Genomic DNA, 19,896 nt, shown 5'->3' with positions numbered 1-19,896 from the left:
TACGTCAAAAAGGTCTATTAGCGACCGAAAACTATCGTTACACTACCCTGGTGTCTGCCCTCGAAAACATAGGGCTAGGTGTTGAGAGAAAAAGCCTAACCTTACAGGATCAGGATCAGCTCTTCAGCAGACCACCTTGACTTGTTAAGATCCCTTACTGCTAGTTGGTATTAATGATCTATTCACCATGGTTTATTAAAGAGTAACAAGGGTACCCCAAGGAAAAAACCATACATCTTTAGAAGATTCATGGTAAGGTTTTTCTCTTTTGTCATGGGCCAGCTATATTTGCTAAAACTTCTTACGAGGTTAAGTCACGTACATAGTACGCGAGTGGAAATGCACTCTTTACGTGTACAGAGAGACTTTAGCAACAGGAGTAGATGCTTAACCTGGGAAAGAAAGTGCCTCTGACATTTCTACTACCGCCTTCCGGTTAACCAAAGTGTTTTATTAAACAGTACATTAACTTTGGTTACAACTTCAAACTGTAAAAGGCGTCGCAGATAAGGAACAAAAAAATTCAAAACTGGATGTAGCTCAATCTCAAAGCCACAAAAGTGCCTTATTATAAGCCCTTGGCAGAAGTTGACTTACTATTCTTCTTGCTGTATTTTCTCTGATCTGTACGAATCACCAGAGTTAACTTAATAGATCTCGGTTCAACCGTTTTTGTACACCCATGTTTTCCAGTATGAAGACTCCATACTAACAGATGATATTTGGATTTGGATAATCCCCTAGTCAATCTACTGAAGTAAACGATAGTCCTTTGTATAAAAACAAATGTTTATAGCCATAAAAACTAAAAGTACACTTCGTTGAAAGTTGGTCGCGCCATGTAGTATGAGAAGACCTCCTTCATTCCATTATAGTGTCGACCCCCCCCCCTTTGCGTATGATTACCTTCCCGACCGTAGCTCAAGGAACATGCCGTGAATAGGCTCACAAAGTAGCAGACACTAGTACCAAAAATGAACGTTCGGATCGCTAGCATACCTATGACGTCAAAAAGCTCTTCCCTGATTGGTTATTTCGTGTAGCGCGTGAGCGGAGGGTAGTTTGCTTCTCAATTTACATATCTTCTACAGCCAAGGGCATGGAATTGTCAATGAAGTGCACTTTTCGTTTTTATATCCATTCACTTTTGATAAAAGTATTACTTTTTCTGTTTCATCTTAAAAGGAAATGGGGCTTAATAACTTCCGAAAATAACCTTTACTTTACGTAAGAATGGCTTGAGCCCTGTCTGGATTAAAAATGACAGTATAGAACAGTATTGAGTAATACTTTAATTAAGTATAGCTTCAGGTATATAAATAAAAAACTTTTCAATGGAAAGATTAACCACTTTTTGAGATGCAATCTAGTATAATCTATGATTTAGCTAAGCTAAAGAGGAGCCTTTTCCTGAAACGAACTGAAAGCTTTCGGGAGTCTGTAAACGATTGATGTGAAGGCCAGCATAAGCTGCGTGGAGCCACCTGTCAACAGGGAAGCGAAACAATAGAAATTCTATAAAGGAATGGAAACAAGGGAAGATGGTTTTGAGTAAAAATGTTCCATTACATTTAACCTTAAGAGCCAACGTTTCCACTTTATGCTTGGAGTGTTTTAGAAATGACCCCTTAAGTTTAAGCATAAGTTCATAAGATATGTTCCATAAGTTTGTCACTGGTTACCGAGAGGTTGTCATGAAGAGATGCAGGTGAAACATCACAGACTCTCATAAAGCGACACCTGGTGAGGCGCTGTCAAAGGCTTAGTACAGACTAAATAGAGAGATGGACTGCAAACCCAAGTGTAGTAAAGTCTCGCTTGTCGTTCTCGAACTGGCTCTCAGTAAGTCTCTAGTATTACAATGCATTGGTAGTGTCACACTTATGGAACATATCTTATTAACTTATGGGTTAAGTAAGAAACTGAAATACGATAGTAATCAAGGGGCCATCTATATAAACATCATTACTTTTTAGGGAGTAAGCAATTGAAGGGATAAGGTTCCATTCCCTTCAGATGTATTTTCTATGCATCCACACTGGAATACATACAGTTTATTAGGAATAATTGCGCCCCATATTTCCATGGTAATTTCTATGCGGGTTTTGTGGGCCGGCCTTGATTATAATACGTCACGTACACCTCATAAATCTGACGTCTTTTTAACTGTAATTTCATTCGCTGGTATTAGTAAGGCGGGGTCAGGTGCAACAAGAAGCAAGCGAGATAGATTATTCGCAAGGACTCTAAAATTCGTCATACATTCGTTGCTTACATCTAGCTCATCCCACAAAATCCTCCTAGATACGTTTTAGAAAATAGTTACACAATAATGCCCATTAGCTCTATGTATTCCTGGTTCATAAATAGTTCAACTAGTTTTAATAGCTAGCAGAAAAATCCATTAGGAGGAACGATTTTTTCAACTTCTTATGGGAAATGAAGAAAATAACGTGTGAATTATTAAATTCAGGCCCTTCCCATACTGGTCCAGCTGCCTCGAATTCGTTGTTTTCATCGCTTAATCGCGCCTCGAAATGAAATTAGGAAGCGAATGTTAACAAATAGAGAAAATACACGCAACCTTTTTCTTGCGAATTAACTTGCAAGTTAGGAAAGGGTTTGAGAAGCGTGGCATTTAGGTTAATAGCAGATAAATTAACCGAAGCTGATTCGTACATGTTGCTTTTTCTCATTGGATGAGGGTAATGGTTGATACTTCTCTTGTATAAGGAATGCGTTTCACCAGGAAATTATAGAGGTCACAAAAGTAATGATTAATGTGGTGCCATGATACTTTTAAAAATGGGAGGAACTTGGCAATAATATTAAATTACGCGTCAACATGGCGAAGTTTCATCCTTATATACAGTGAAATCAGTGAAAGTTCATAAGATAGTTCCATAAGCTTGTCACTGGTTTCTGAGAGCTTGTCATGAAGTGACGTAAATGAAGCAGGTGAAACGTCATAGATTCTCGTAAAGCGACGCCTTGTGAGGCGCGGTCAAAGGCTTAGTACAGACTAAACAGGTAGATGGACTAAAAAAACCGAGTGTAGTGAATTCTCGTGTCGTTCTCGAACTAGCTCTCCGCAAAGAGAATATACCAAAAGGAGCAGAAACTTTGTAAATAGGGACCGGCTCTGAATTTGGCGAAACTAGTTCCGGCGGTTGCTCACGTGACCATGTCGTCTGCTTAAAAATTACCTTTCGTACGTCAACGTTTAACCCAGAGATCAACCCAGGCTTTGCCACTACCAAAAATAAGCAGCCGACATAATTTCACCAATGAAAGGCGTCGCTGCTTACCCAATCAACAAAAACCGGATCTAGTTACTCCAAAACAGTGGCCGGGCTTTACAAAACCCCTGTGAAAGGCTAGACTTTCTGCTCCTCTTAGTATATTCTCTTTGTTCTCCGTGAGTCTCTAGTAATGCTATACTTATGAAACATATCTTATAAACCGGAGCCTCCGAAATGAACTAGGCCCATGCGTGTGGCGAAGCGAGAATATTTTTTTAACTAATTTAGTTCGCCGTGTTTTCCCGCTTGGGGGCGCTGACACGACCGTAAAATAAACAAAGTTCAACCCCGTGACCCTGTCGACTGCTTAAGTATTTGGGCCAAGGTCGCGGATTATAAGTATACGTTTTTATTACTCTTACTGAATTATTTTAATTGAAATAATTTAACATCTAATTTTATTTAAAGAATCATGGTTTCATACAATCTAATTTAACCAAATGATTCAATAAAAAGTGAAGAGACCCAAAAACATTTACGTTAATTTTAGGATGAAACTTTTCTCTATCATAAAATTTTATGAGTGACCCCTAAAATATCAACGATAATTTAAGGAAGACCCCTGTCACAACGGTAATGTGAGCGCCATCTCGTCCACATATATGGTGAAAATATTTTCCTTAACAAACTGGATATTTCCCCACATAAAATTTGACATGCATGGGCCTAGTTCATTTCGGAGGCTCCGTATAAACTTATGGTAAATATATGACACTTTTGAAAATGGTCCATTAGTTTTCATTCGCGAGTTTCTGGTCACCAGTGGTCACTCTGGTTTTTTTGACGACTGTATACGTAATATTTTGCCTTGACTCATATAATATCGACTTAGCTAAGCAATTGTGTGACACAATACATTTTGATGACTATAGTTATCCATGCCAGACAAACTCTTTTAACCTGGAGCCAGTCAATTATTCAACACTGGAACCCGGGGAAAGTAGCTACCTTGGAGCCATTTAGTCTTTTCGTAATCAATAATTTATGCAAAACCAAGAAAAGAGAAACATTTTAACGATTTTAAGTGCACGGAAAATTTAATTTCGGTTCAGTGGTGCGTGAATTTAATCATATTAGCTATGAATATGCTGAATGATTACTGACATGCATTTGTCCATATCGAGCCTTTGACTAGGAGGACACAAAAATGTAGGAAAATTCAGTAATACCGCAATACAAGCAAGCTTAATGTTCTCCATTTGAGCCTCACATACACATGGACGTTCTAATCAAAATCAGGGGTCATCCATAAAATACTCCAATATTAACCTGAAAACGGTAGCGCGGATGGCAAAATGTCAAAGAACATTTTCGACTCAAAATCGCCCAAAGAACATCCCCCTTAATTTATGCCAGACTTATCAGAAACACCCTGTATACAGAAAGCCTTAAGACCCAACATCCGGTATATGGATATCCAAAAACGTTAGGTATATACCATCAAACTTAAGAACCTTGGTGGACGGACAGGTAATGTTGAAGCTCTATATAACGTCTTTGGATATCAACAGGGATAGATTTATTATTAGAAGTAGGAATGGAGAACAGAGTAATGTGGGCGCGCGTCAAAGTCCCGGACCCCTTCCACGGGACGGAGAGGGTATGAAAGAAGAGGCCGCTCATAGCGACAGAGGTAAATAGGAATTACATATTTTTCGCCGTCCCCGCCAGCAACGTCATCAAAACGAGGATTAAGTGAGCCAATAAGATAATTTAAACTTTTCGTTACGTGTTGGAGGGAGGGACTCTATACTGAGCTATGAGTCGGACTGAACTAAATACTAACCGTTCTCCATTACTACTTCTAAAATTAAAAATTAAATCTATCCCTGTTATCAACATACCAGATTTTCCGAAACTGAGGTCCCCCTTTGGATATGGTTTCGTTCGAATTTTACCTGAAGTTCTACATCTCTTTTCTAGAATGGCAAACTTGCCAACGCCTGCAAAATACGCTGAATTTGCGTTATACGACTCCAACGGCGTTTGCCGACATGATTTTCGATAATACATTCATAACATTGTACAATAACATTGGATTCGGTATTATTTGCCTCATAATGCTAAAATGAGGTAAATATTTACTCGTATCAGAAACTATGAGATTGAGATCGGCATATCCGCTTACACGCGAGGAATTAATCAACTTTCCTTTCTATGGCAGAGTAAGCGAGCAAATAAAGCAGGGCATCACGAATATTCCATGTGCTAATGAGTATTTTATTCAAAAAGCGCTTAGTGAAAATTGCAAGTTTCGAAGATTAAATATTGTAATCCGGAGAAAATGAATTCAGCGCGGGTGCTATTAGGGGCGGACGTTTTACTCGGACATTATATTAAGTTGGCCAAAAAGGGGACTATTAATAGACCGACCTATTTGTGTTAACACTTTAAAAGCGGAAGCCAGGAGGGGTTTAATGGAGCGACCAGTTGAAAATAATAATTGAAATGAAATTATTTGGCTTAATAGCATATTTCAAGGTTATACTTGCATTTAGGGTATTTGGGCAAATGGGTTATAATGACGCAAGTGTGAATTCAACTAGCACATTCATTTTAAGATATTCAATTAGGCCTATATTTGAGAATAGATATTTCTTTCAGAAGGGGGGACGCAGTATAGTCTGCTTGACGGAACAGCTGGCATGTGAAAGCAAAGACTTTAGATAGGGCTTCAGAGTTACAAGTCCACCAAAGTTCTTTTGTTTGAAACCAACATTCCATTTACACACGACTATACAGGTTGTTTCTGATAAGTATGTCATAAATTAAGCCATGTTCTTCATATTCCAATCTTACTTGAAAACAGTGACACGGATAAAAAAATGTCACGGAAGTTACATTTACGACTCAAAATCGTCCAAAGAACATTCCAGTTAATTTATGGCAGACTTATCACAAATAGCCACGACTTTTGAAAACGGGTTATTGAAGATTACATATCCCACTGCCAACTATTTAATAAAATTCCCCAAAATTGCGCTAGAATATTCTAAATAGCCCCATTTACATAAAGTACTTTGCTAAATTATATGGCGATTAAATCACGAGGTGTTTAAATCAGTCTTTAACCCTAATATAAGTAATCATTAATAAATCATTTAAATTCTAAAATTGACACGAGATTTATTCATGGATCTTGCAAACCCTTTTTATGGGAAAGGAAAACTGAGTAGGCCCTTTGGAGCTAGAAAAACCACGGGACGGGCAAGAAGAGCTTGTAACCTAGTGCATAAACTTCAAGGTCACTCGAACTGTACTGTTCAAACGTAAAAGAGGAGGAAGGGAAGACATAAATGGGATGTAGACATATGCCCCCACAATCGCCCAGCTCGGGTGGCGCAAATTACTGCTTTGCGCGTCCGTTTTAAGAGTACAAAGTCCGTGATTTAAAAAATATCAATCTTTCTTAACAAGGACCAACTGAACCCACTTGCTTGCTAATATTTTCCATCACGTGATACATAGCAAGTTTTCAGCACAACTTTTTTATAGAACGTTTTAGCCATGGGAGGGGGAGTTATTAAAGGAAGTTCTCTTTTGGAGATCAATTTTGTTTTAAAATTTCAAAACTGAATTTTGAATTATAAATGTATATTTTATAGCAAATAGTCTTCAATATCAATATAATGTTTCAACTTGCATTTTAATTTTATATTAATATAATTCGTAACGTTATCAATCAAAATTATAAATTTCATATTATTAAAACTAAATAAATTTGAAGCTAGCTTAGTATATTTATGTTAAGTTAAACTAAAAAATTTAATTCAACTTGAACTATTTTATGCTGTTTTATACATAGAAGTTTCACATTAAATGCGATATTACCAAAGGTTCTATGAACTTTGGATATTATTGCTATAAAGTTACATTTATTTTGAATAATATTCTCAAACCATTTCTTAAATTGCGTAATTAAAAAACCCAAGCCGATTGTCAGAATTTCCTAAATTAGCATTCTTTGGATTTTTCCACTTGAGGTTGAATTTCAGGTCTCAGAAGAAATTTCATTTCAACTCAAGAGCGGATTTTTCAAGACGGCAGTTAAAAACTGTGACGTCACAGCCCATAAAAACTACCTTTGCTTGGTCGCAAGTACGATGGCCGAGTTGCTTACCATACCGTAGACAGTCTGTTATCCAACACAAATTCACTACCCCAAATGTCACGCGTAATATTGATGCCTTTTAAATCCCCCCACTCACCCACGTCAGGAACAAACCCTCAAGTACCATGGCCGAGTTGCTTACCATACCTTAAACAGTCTGTAATCCATCTCAAAGTCAACCATAATCATGATGCCATTTAAATCCCCCGCCCACGCACCCACTTCACGAATCAACCAATTAATTATCTAATTAGCAACTTACCCCATGAGAGGTGCCAGTTCCGATTCCTCGTTGCCCTGTCTGACATAATCCATGCGATCGTTGACAAACACACTTTGGAAGTAATGTTGAAAACGGCGCTTGACCGCTAGCTATCACACACAGTCAATAAGCGCAAATTAACGTAGTTCCAAGTATACCGAACGTCTGCAGTGAGAAACGTTTTACTTGACTTGGGCAGAAAGAAGTTTACACGAGGTTGTCCAGTTGAAAGCGAATCCGACGTTCCACACGTCCGCGCGAAGGCACCATAGAGAGTTTTCGATAAAGTCACTGTTCCGTATCGCGCGAGTTCGTCGTCAGGGGACAGATTAGTTGATAGGTGGTCGTCGCGAAGGGGGAAGGTAATTCGTTTTACCCCCATTCAGCACCCCGTTTAGCCTAAGCCTTATCCTACCTCGCACCCCATTCTCTCTCGCTATCAAAATAGACTTACATTCTCCTTTTTCTTTCCAATAAAATCCATGCATAGCTTTTCGCCCTGGAGACTGAACTAAAGACACACCCGCTATGTTTATGTTCCGAGCTATAGTCTACCATCTACAATCCTTCCTCGACCTCTTTTTTGACGTTTTTACTGCAACGTGGCTTCTTAAAAGGATATTTTTTATCGACTGGGGGGAGGGTAGGATCGGGGTCAGTTTTTACCTTCGCTTGGTACTTTTTTTAATGAACCGGAACTTTATCCGAAGCTTAAGGTTTCGGAATAAGATTATGACGTAAAATATTATACTTGCCCCCTTTCATGGTGGGTCTAAAGAATCTTTTAGAGTTCGTATGCTGTTCATTCAGCTTATGGTTAGATTTAGACAAGTTTGTTGAAACGCCCTTTCCTCATATAATTGCTGATTCCTCCCTTTCAATAAGTCCCGGAAGTCTTACTTCATTTATAATCACAAAAATGAATGTGAGTCCTGGACGGAGGGGCTGGACATATAATGGCTAATCATTCTTAGATTTCACGTACGCTAATGCCGTTTTCCATGGAGTAGATTTATGGGAGAGAGACCTAAAGTTCCAGTAAAATTGCATTTAATATATCTATGTCTCCATTAATATTGCTCCATGGTGGCAGATTGCTAGGAGCCAATGGAAAGCGGCATTGCTATACTTAAAACGCGGTGGCATAGAAAATAGAGCTGGAATTCAAGGCGGCTGTTACGAAGAGAAATGTTTCCCCTTCATTTCTGGGTATGACGTCACAACAGATCCAACACGTACTAAAGGGCAACCAATCACAGGCAGCTGGAAATGAAAATGGAACCAGAGAGCCCATGACATTCGTTCAAAGATATTACTTTCTATTCCAGTGCTAGTTTCTCTAGCATTATAAATTTTAAAGAGAGTTGAAGAGGACTCAAATTATTGGGGCAAAAAAGCGTCCGACGACGATACGCCGGTTTCGTTTTATCGTAACCTGTTACCGAATTTCTCCTAAACGTGGTAACAGAACAATGAAGCTGAACCATCAACCTTCGAGTCAAGTTCAAAGATTACGAGTAATAACATTGGTACTAGTACAGACTGTACGCCTAACACGAACCACAAAATATGACTGTCAAAAATATAGTAGCATACCAATTCAATATCAGCGTTGCTCCTTGCCATTATACTAAAAAAATAACATTAAGCTAAAAATCAGCGCTTCCAATTGTTTCAGAAAAAAACTAATTGCATTTGAAATGGCTGCCATGGCAACCTTCCACACTTATGTAGGATAAGCTACAACGTAACTAATTCCATCATTACTACCACAAAAAGAATTAATTCAAAATGTTAAAGGTACTTAGCCTAAAATGTACCAATTCTGTTAATCACATGGTAGGGTAAAATCTATTTTATTTATAGCAATATCTAATGGACTCGAACACTGAAAACATAAGTTCATAAGATATGTTCCATAAGTTTGTCTCTGGTTACTAAGAGCTTGTAATGAAGTGACGTAGGTAAAACGTCAAAGATCCTCGTAAAGCGACGGCTGGTGAGGCTTTGTCAAAGGCTTAGTAATGCAGACTAAATAGGAGGTTGGACTGCAAAACCAAGTGTAGTCAATTCTCGCTTGTCGTTGTCGAACTAGCTCGAGCTGTAATTCTCTAGCATTACGAAGTATAGATTGGTCATGCTTATGGAACATATCTTATTAACCTATGTTGAAAATGATAAGATAGTTTTTGCTCAGTTTGCAAACCAGATAGTCTACGAACCCTGGCTAAATAAAAAGTGCCTCAAACATTTTTTGATGGAAAGGTTTATGTTGGCAACCTAGATTTTTTTTATTGATATTGGCAAAAGATATATAAGTCCTCTCTTAGTTGTCCAATATGAAGTCAATAAAACAGATTTTTTTGGCGATAAGTCTAACATCTATTTGATTGAAAGTGGCTTTCATGTAGTTTCACGTTCCTAACATCTGAAGGAACAGAATGCAAGATTTTATTTATTTATTACTAGGGGTCATTCACTCTACGTAATCTTTAAGGCCTAGCCTTGATAGTGCCATAAGTTTAGAGGATTTTTTCCATAAGTATGACACTTCCTATACTTCTACTAATGCTATAGAGACTTACTGAGAGCTAGTTCGAGAACGACAAACGAGAATTGACTACACTCGGTTTATTTTTCAGTCCATCTTTCAATTTAGTCTGTACTAATCCTTGGAAAACGCCTCACCAGGCGTCGATTTACCTCGAATCTGTGACGTTTCACCTACGTTGCTTCATGACAAACTCTCAGTTACCAGTGACAAACTTATGGAATATATATTATGAACGTACTGCCAAATTGAGTACAAGTAGTTTGGAATCGGTGTGAGAGTGGCTTTGTGGTTAGCCCCTCGATTTATTATATGGTGGGTTGCAGTGTCGTCTGGTTGATATACATTGATGGGTATGTGGACCCAAAGACGTTAGACAGGGTTTCATAGTCACCAGTCCACAGTTTGAAATCATATCTTTGTCCCAAGCCCTATTTTCACCCCGACTTTTGAAAGGGATCATTTGGTAACTCAGTACCGTCGGTCAGTCCTTATATCTTAACCAAGCTTTGACCTTTAGTACCATGACACATTTTATAAAAGGGTTGTCTTACACTGCCGTTTTTATTTCAATTGGCCTGACACTTTCCTGATATTTAATCAATAACATTTTGTAGACCGAATACCTAACACTCGATTTCGTACCGACATGATACTTTTTCGTAATGTTCAAAATTTCATTTGAATCGGTTTAGTAATTACCGAGAAAAACGGGTCAGAATTAAGTCAGATTAGAGCGGTTGAACTTCTAATTATTGTTGGTCTCTCCGTCTTGCCAACGCTGTAAGTAAGGGTAAAACTCGATATAGCCTAAGTCTCATTCTTTCACATGAATACATACAGCCATTAGGAATCATTGCGCCTTCATATCTCCCATGCTGATATCTAAGAGGGTTTTGTGGGCCGGGCTTGATTACTATTCGACATGCATCGCAATTCTAACTGTGATTTCATTGGTTGGTAGCAACCTGAAGTCAGGAGCGTGAGTAAAGTTAAACAAGAAGCAAGATAAATTATTCGCGGCGAGGTAAAACTCGTCATACATTATGATTAGTCTAGTTCCAGGGAGCCCACTCTTAAATTTAAATTCCTTATAAAAAATAGGAATTTTTTTCCGGAATTATAGGATTTTATAGGAGAAAAAATGTGTTTTTATAGGAAAATATAGGACTAAAAATGCTCTAATATAATACAATTTTGGGGTTAAACTATGTAGAAAAATCCCAAAAAATAAAAAATAACAAATTGGATTTTACTTTGAAAACTCAGAAGAACTTAATTAAAATATAACATAATATAATATATAAAAAATCCTAAGCGAGCTCCACAATTTCGGTGTCTATTCAAATGTGATCTCAATAAAAAAAGCTAAATTTTGATAAATTTGATGCTAAACTATACGAAAACTTCGACTAAGTCAAAAATATAGGATATTATAGGACCTTTCATGAAATTATAGGATAATATAGGACAGGTTCAAAAATATAGGAATTATAGGACCGGTGGGCTCCCTGTAATGTAAATCTAAAAAAAGAGCTTGCAAATCTAAAAAAAAGGTGCTTGTAAATCTAAAAACAAGGTGCTTGTAAATCTAAAAAAAGAGGTGCTTGTAAATCTAAAAAAAGAGGTGCTTGTAAATCTAAAAAAAAGGTGCTTGTAAATCTAAAAAAAAGGTGCTTGTAAATCTAAAAAAAGGTGCTTGTAAATCTAAAAAAAAGGTGCTTGTAAATCTAAAAAAAAGTGCTTGTAAATCTAAAACAAGTGCTTGTAAATCTAAAAAAAGTGCTTGTAAATCTAAAAAAAGTGCTTGTTAATCTAAAAAAAAGTGCTTGTTAATCTAATAAAAGTGCTTGTAAATCTAAAAAAAGTGCTTGTAAATCTAAAAAAAGTGCTTGTAAATCTAAAAAAAGTGCTTGTAAATCTAAATAAAAGTGCTTGTAAATCTAAATAAAAGTGCTTGTAAATCTAAAAAAAGTGCTTGTAAATCTAAAAAAAGTGCTTGTAAATGTAAAAAAAAGTGCTTGAAAATCTAAAAAAAGTGCTTGTAAATCTAAAAAAAGTGCTTGTAAATCTAAAAAAGGTGCTTGTAAATCTTAAAAAAAGTGCTTGTAAATCTAAAAAAAAGTGCTTGTAATTTTAAGTTCTTCCCAAAAAATATGCCTAGATAAGTTGAGAAAATGACAACACAATAATTCCTATTAGTTATGTATGTATTCCTGTTTCTAATAATAGAACACCAAAAAGATGTTCTAGTGATAAAATCCAGAAATTTCTTGGAAAATTAGATTTAATAAGAGAATTAAATGGGTAACAATGGTCTGCTGCCCTTATCCTATAAGCTCTTCTATTCTACGGCTTAGAAAAAGCCTTATTATACTTTAACGGAAATTCGAAAATGAATATCCAATACCCGGATATGTGCCAAATAAATTTAAAAATCGATCGACACACTTGGAGGTAAAAGAGCGTATAGTTTGTTAATATTAGCATAAGTAACATAATAAACATAAGTATGACTCTTCCTATTGTAATAATGCAAATTTCAAAATGAAACCTATAATCAACACTGACACTCTCACTTACATCAGGCCAGGACTTGCAACCCCGTCGAGTATTTCATGCTGGTCTTTACTCTTTGGCGAATGACATAGTTCTACAATTTTAGCCAATCACAATAAACCTTCTCCTTGAACGTATTTGTGTCGGAAATAGCTCGTCTGCTATTTATTGTACAAGCTCGCGGGGTCGCGGTGTTTGTATGTTTCACTTTGAAAGTCGGATATTTCAGCACCAAAAATGATAAGCCTTTTGAAGTCTAAATATTCGGTAACTAAACCTACCCAGTGCAATTTTCAACTTCGTAATGTGGTCGCGCTAAACTCGGTAAAAAGTCAATACAAATCAACTATATAACCAAGGCTTAGGACCGTCGACTCAAATTTCAATGGCGTCTCTTTAAAACTCTGAACCGGATTTTCAATATGAGGCGGAAGTCGCTTCATTTTCCACCGCTAGGGGTCTCTGTGCTGGGCGCGAACTTATGATGACGTAAAAGGTCCGAAAATAGGTTTTTAGTTAGTTTTGGCTAATTGTCATACTTATGTTTATTATGTTACTTATGATATTAGCAACATTATATAAATCGGAAGTAAAAGTTTTTTTCGATATAAATAACTCTATTTTATGAAACGGAAGTATGACAGGTCCGTATGCTTCCCTGACGTCACCGTGACCTTAAAACCTTTCTTTTAGGGGCTTATATGCAAACAGGGATAGATGTAATTTTAGAAGCAGGAATGGAGAACGGTTAGTATTTACTTCAGTCCGACTCATAGCCCAGTATAGAGCCCTTCCCTCCAACACGTAACGAAAATTTTAAATTATCTTATTGGCTCACTTAAACTACGTTTTGATGACGTTGCTGACGGGGAAGGCGAAAAATACGTTAATCCTTTCTACTTCTGTCACTATGACCAACCTCTTCTTTCATACCCCCCCCCCGTAGTTCATGATGACGTACTGTTATTTTAAATAAAAACCCTACATTTCGACTAGAAACCAGTAACCACTAGGCAACCACTTGATGTCTAAAATAGACCCTTTTCAAAAAAGGTTGGTGGACTGGTAACATTTAAGCCCTATCTAAGGTCTTCGGATCCACATTCCGGATCTTCCGTCTCATTTCAAGCAGACGAAAAAACAGCCCCACCCCCCTTTTGAAAAGAGTCTACCCTATTGTCGACAAAATGCCAGCATTTTTAATACCTTGGATCTCAACTGCACAACCTCCGTTTGGGAATTTCAGTGACACCCTATATTGGAAGTAGTGAGAGATATTACAAAACCGTCTCTAACGTCACCCCCCCCCCCCGGTTATCTTTAAGCCTACCCCATCTCGGAAGAAGATCCTACCTTTGATGGCGAGAGGAATGGAGTGGCAATTTTTATACCTATAACGTTGCCTATGTACCTTCCCCCCCCCTACGACACCTAAGTTCTCCCAGCATCATTAGCGTTTAGGTAAGGTCATACAGCACGAAATCGTAAAGGATGTCCCCTCTGTCTTAAAAATAGAATCTAGTTCTCATATAAATACAATGGTACTACGCGGCAGCACTTAACAATCGAATACCGAAGGGTAGGAGCGTACGCAAGGTACACTGGGAGATTTTCAGTGCTGCACATGGCCCATCATCACTTCCCTCTCCATCTTACCTCATTTCTCCCTGATGTTACATTAGAGTTCATCGTTCTATGTGTGTGTGCATCATAGACTTTTTCATTGAAGTTATTTCAGTTTGATGAAGCAACCACAATTAGGTACTTAAAATTCTCTTAGCGTTGTCAACACCATTACGCTAATGATAAGAATAATGTCGACAAAGACGAGTACTAATAGACCACGTGCGTAAATTACATAATATTTATTACGATAATAGGTCTTGCACGATTTAACAGTGATAAACTCATCAGGCACAAAACGTATTTAGACTGATTGGTGCGAAACCTCCCATTAGCATCATTCTCGAATAAGTTTTTATCCAAGGGTTTTTGCATTAAAGCGTGTATATGTGATTACGAAACAAATTAAAACGCTTATAATGATACTTGGAATTCAGGATTCTTTAAGGCTAGTTTCCTCATTGCAGCCTCTAAATGGGCTTCAGTATATATCTCAATCTCTCTCCAGAACGATTCTTCCGTTTCCTTGGCAACATCTGGCGGTAATAGTTCTAGTTCCTTGCCAGTTGAATACGCCAGGACCTACAACGTTAGTATTTTAGTTGGCCTTGGTTGTTAGACATTGAGGTCTCCTAGGTTTTAAGCTCAGATTAATTAAAGAAATAGTACAATTTAATTTAATATATCGTATGGTTTTGACATTTTTAAATGCGTTGAACTGTGAAAATGAGTTTGTAAAATATTAAAATCTAAAAAGTTTCGAGAAAGAAAAAAAGCACATCTCGCAGTTGAACCATGGATATGTATAAATGCTAACGTATTGCGGATTTCCATTTCATACGTTAATTCCCGAAGGCATTTCGCCTCTAAGGCGCCCGTTTAGCAGCATAAAATATGACTCCCCCCCCCACCCGCCATAACCTTGAGAGTGAGAGTGAAATTCGTATTTTTTCTCTCTACGCATGGGCAAAATCTCAACCCACCACTCAGGATTCTCCGGCATGATAATGTTCCCCCGCTTGACTTAGCTACTTCTAACTTAATTTTAATGAATCTTACATCCGCGGGTGTAACGCAATTTGTTGCCCTGTTTTTATACCGTGTTGGTAATCCATAATACCGTTATATTTATACATATCCATGGTTGAACTCTGTTATAACGTTTGCTCCATAGTGCATGCAACAGTGCGTCCAAGATGTTGCAAATACATCTAATATCGAACTATTGCAACAGTGCGAGGTCATAACAGTATCATTCTATTCGAGATATCGCCAAAGGGTATTTAAACCGCTAGTTTTAATTATTGATTTTTACGCTACTACCCTTTTAAATAAATCTGAGGTTTCAGAGTTTCTTTACAATTATAATTCTAAAGTAATGTATAAATCGTTTTACCTGTATTTGTGCGGCTCTTTCCAAATAGTACATATGGTCAAAAGCAATAGCCACTGTCCTACCAACCGTCATGGCACCGTGATTACCCATGAACATTACGTCATTTTTACCAAGAACTTGACCAATTCTTCGGCCTTCGTCGCTTGCTTGAACCAGACCGCTGTAGTTTTTATCGTACGCCGTTCGATTTAAGAAACGACACGAATTTTGGTGCACCATATATAAAGTCGGATCTTTTAAACAAGCTGCAAAAAGCAGATTCTTGTTTAGACGTGGTCCCTAATCTAAATGATGGCCACAAAAACGAAAGGTAGCAAAATTAAAAAGGTGACTTTGGTTGGCCGGTTATAAAGTTTAAATGTGTTTTGGGTACTTTTCTGGACGACATTTTAAAACATGCCGATACCAAATGTGGATGAGCCGATACCAAAGGTCTGATCCGACTTCATACACATGAAGTCTTATCAGACTTTGCCGATACATTTAAAGACCAGAAACCATAAGGTCCTTCGATAAGAGAAACCGTACTACATGCCAATTAAATCAATTACTTTGCAAGGAAGTTTTTTTTTGAATTTCTGGCTGCTATTTCAAGTATAAGAAAATCTAGAGAAGCCTTCAGATCAGAAGGGGATAATAGAAGAAGGATGACACTGTGTATCCTCTTAATACTTCAGTTATGTAACATGATTCTTCCCTGGCTCATGCACCTTTTCGTTTGCTTTCCCAATCATCAAACTTCAGATGGGCATCGCACCGTGTGGTGAATTCTATAACTGTTTGGTACTAAATCCTCAGCAATCAACCAACAAACCTTGATTGTCTTGTCGTGGGAAAAAAAAAAACCACAAGCGCATGCGCCTTGGCAAATTGTTAAGCGCTAATAGAGTATAATGACGAGGGAACTATTTATCGCGTATGTGATTCGGTTTAGTAACCTTGCTCCAAATGTCTGATATTGGGATGAATCATGTTACAATTACCCCGCTTTGTGCTAGTACACTTTTCTCGAAGAGAAGTATTATATACTTCTGATTTTAAGGATACGGTCTTTCTCTAGCAGATGGGACCAAAAGAAACTTGGAAAAAAGCTAATTTTCCCTTTTTGTTAGAGATGTGTCATATGATCGGGGTTTTTGAAAGAGATCCAGACAGGGCAAATATAATAACGCAGTAACGTACACAGAGTTGTAGCGTAAGGCATGTGGGTGTGCATAACAGATTTGACGTCTGGTCTAGCTTGGTAAACTCCGCGGTGTATACAGACGGCTGTTATTTCAACTTCTCCTTTCCCCTCCACGACCTGATTGTCCGAGTTTAGGCCCACCAAGTTATACGGAGTTACCTAAACAAAATTAAAAATAAACCCTTTCGACTTTTTGACAAATAAAGAGATAGTGGCATCAAAAAAAAAAATAATTATTTTCCAGAGCTTTCTATACGTAAATCATAAATTTATAAGATATGTTCCATAAGTATGACACACTTAGTAATGCTAGAGACTTACAGCTCGAGCTAGTTCGAGAACAACAAGCGAGAATTGACTACACTCGCTTTTGCAGTCCATCTTCCTTTTTAGTCTATATTAAGCCTTTGACAGTACCTCACCATGCGTCGCTTTACGAGAATCTATGACGTTTTACCCACGTCACTTCGTGACAAGCTCTCAGTAACCAGTGACAAACTTATGGAACATATCTCGTGAACTTACATGGTAAATCTAAACGAAATAACACGCAGGTGCATGTGCAAGTACTTATGAACAAGTGACACGACACTTTTTATGAACCTTTGAAGAACGCGGTGTTTGTTTAATTAAGTTTCAATGAGCTTATATTTTGGCATATCTCGTTATGAGCTTTCCAAGATGAAGGTAACCGATAATATAGTGAAGGGAAACCCGATATCACGGCATTATACTCCAGAAGTATCTCAGGACTCACATCTGTTCTTGGTACTTGTTCCGCTGTTAAGCATTGTGCATGGTGTGTAGATGGGGAATTGTTCATTAATTTAAGTAGCCCAACTCTTTGTTTTTAATTATATGTAAACATTTGATCGCAAAATATTTGCTCTACCAAGATAAACCAGGCAAACGTTTCATTAAACCAAATAAACTACATATCAATTCTTGATGGTTCTATATCAAGGCTTTGAATTTTTAAACTAATCCAATATCAACAGTTCAAAAGATACTTACCTCAGTCCAGTGAAGACCATAAGGTATGACCAACATAACGTCTTGACCTTCGACATCTCTGGAAGGAGCTATCGCTGTCAAATGATTGCAAACTCCTTCATTCAGGCCATACGCGTCGAGCGTTCTATAAGCGGTCGCCAAACGTACTCTTTGCCGCCAATTCTCCTTCTTGAGCTTCAAATCCTTGCAGCTTCCCTCGATGTGTTGGTATTCCATGGATCTAACACCAGTAACTGGAGTGGTGTAAGCTCGACCCAACCATAATTCCGGGTGGAATATGAACTTCGGAATTTTTGTAAGGAGATCTGATACGGTACTTAATACCTTTGTCATTCTGTACTGTTAGAGCGAAGAAAATTTAATAGTCACTTATTAAAAAAATCACGACGTCAAACCCTCCTTCGAAAGACTGTACAGGGTGTTTCTGATAAGTTTTCTATAAATTAAAGTGTGTTCTTTGAGTCAAACTGGGTGTAAAGTGTCGAAGAACATAGGGTCTACAACATTTAGTTTCGGAGATATAGGCTCCCATACATTGGTCCCTTAAACATGGAATTAACCATACATGTGGAGTAATTAGCTTTACATTACCAGCGTTCACACACTTCTACCCATTTAATAGTACGCTTCTCCAATAACGTTCTTACATAGATGTAATTTTAGAAGTAGGAATGGAGAACGGTTAGTATTTACTTCAGTCCGACACATAGCCCAGTATAGAGCCCTTCCTCCAACACGTAACCAAAAGTTTAAATTATCTTATTGGCTCACTTAAATTACGTTTTGATGACGTTGCTGAAAACACGTAATTCCTTTTTACCTTTGTCGCTATGACCCGCCTCTTCTTTCATACACCCCTTCCCAGAACTTAGACGCGCACCCAGATTACTCTGTTCTCCATTCCTACTTCTAAAATTAAATCTATACCTGATGATATTAAGGGTGGTAAAATCGAACCACATTGAGTTTTATGGGCGATTTTAAATCGAAAATGTTCTAGGGTCACCATTTACTTGGGCTTTATGATTGGAGTGTTTTACGGACGACTCCTTAAATCTATGTAAGAAACTGAAAGACAATGCTAATTTAATTAAACATTGTCCCGGAAGTCCAAAATGTCAAAGAACATTCCGACTTAAAATCGTCCATAGAACTCACGGTACTACTTCGCTCCTATTACCCTTTTGAAACACCCTGCATATAAATTTACTTCAGCTTGTGCTGTTAGCTAAAACTAAGACTAGTAAGGCTACAGAGGAAAACGTGTTTAGTACTTTCAACCTCTACTCGAAAAACACCCACATAAACCCTTCTCGTTTATATCCAAAACACAAAACAACATAGAATACTCTGACACCTGTTAAAAGTGGAACAAATAAATAGTTTTCAGTACGTACTTGATTTTTAAAAACGTACGTTATGATACCCAAATCTGAAAAATAGTAAACAAGTTTGGAATTTCAACACTGTATGCCTAAAATGTTGCGAGAATTTTAGCACCTACAGACAACTAATAGCAAACAAAATCAACTAACAACTGACGGGTCTGAGCACTTACATTGGTCTAGGCAAGCTTGACGGGCTTAGCAACGTAACAAAAATTCCGAAAAAACCTTTGGAACTTTTGCGTTGTCTATCTGCGAAACAAACTCGGACGATTAGAAGTTCGTTCTGGGAGCCCCTACAATAATACAGCTACACAAAATAATAGCTGCACGTACATGTGTGTTTTGAGCGCGATAATATGCAAGAATTTATCACGGTATTAAAAAAAGAGGACGCTTGCTTCCTCGCGGTTGTAGAAAACAATACACAATCCTTTGCGACGAAGCTGCCAGTGCCACCCGACTAGCATTAATATAATTTATTAATTTTTAACCGACTTAATACGC

General features: G+C 37.6%; 2 protein-coding genes across 4 annotated transcripts in view; both read right to left on the bottom strand.

Moving 5' to 3' along the window:
• Window positions 1-8,242, bottom strand: part of SLO2 (slowpoke 2) — a 167,853-nt gene extending 159,611 nt beyond the window's left edge. Inside the window, exon 1 of the mRNA XM_089869710.1 lies at window positions 7,676-8,242. Within this exon, the coding sequence (XP_089725836.1) occupies window positions 7,676-7,728 (53 nt within the window). The 5' untranslated portion in view covers window positions 7,729-8,242. The remainder of the gene's footprint in view (window positions 1-7,675) is intronic.
• A 6,393-nt stretch (window positions 8,243-14,635) lies between these two features.
• Window positions 14,636-19,861, bottom strand: LOC149690205 (uncharacterized). Of its 3 annotated transcripts, XM_089869706.1 has the most exons (7): window positions 19,726-19,861; window positions 19,563-19,641; window positions 19,402-19,436; window positions 18,005-18,343; window positions 16,987-17,149; window positions 15,805-16,049; window positions 14,636-14,990 (listed from the first exon to the last, which is right to left on the bottom strand). In XM_089869706.1, the coding sequence occupies exons 4-7, from the start codon at window positions 18,335-18,337 to the stop codon at window positions 14,823-14,825; spliced, it is 909 nt and encodes a 302-aa protein (XP_089725832.1). In that variant the 5' UTR covers window positions 18,338-18,343; window positions 19,402-19,436; window positions 19,563-19,641; window positions 19,726-19,861; the 3' UTR covers window positions 14,636-14,822. The 3 variants fall into 3 exon arrangements, with proteins under 3 accessions (XP_089725832.1, XP_089725833.1, XP_089725831.1); XM_089869707.1 differs by lacking the exon at window positions 19,726-19,861 and having other exon boundaries at window positions 19,509-19,569; XM_089869705.1 differs by lacking the exons at window positions 19,563-19,641; window positions 19,726-19,861 and having other exon boundaries at window positions 19,402-19,556.
• Between the last annotated feature and the right edge of the window lie 35 nt (window positions 19,862-19,896).

This window comes from Phalangium opilio, unplaced genomic scaffold (assembly GCF_054372755.1).
Source record: "Phalangium opilio isolate 3A_F unplaced genomic scaffold, DU_Popi_V2 ptg000031l_1, whole genome shotgun sequence".
NCBI lineage: Eukaryota > Metazoa > Arthropoda > Arachnida > Opiliones > Phalangiidae > Phalangium > Phalangium opilio.
Note: the sequence above shows the minus strand (reverse complement) of the source record. Positions and strands in the feature narration are given on the sequence as shown.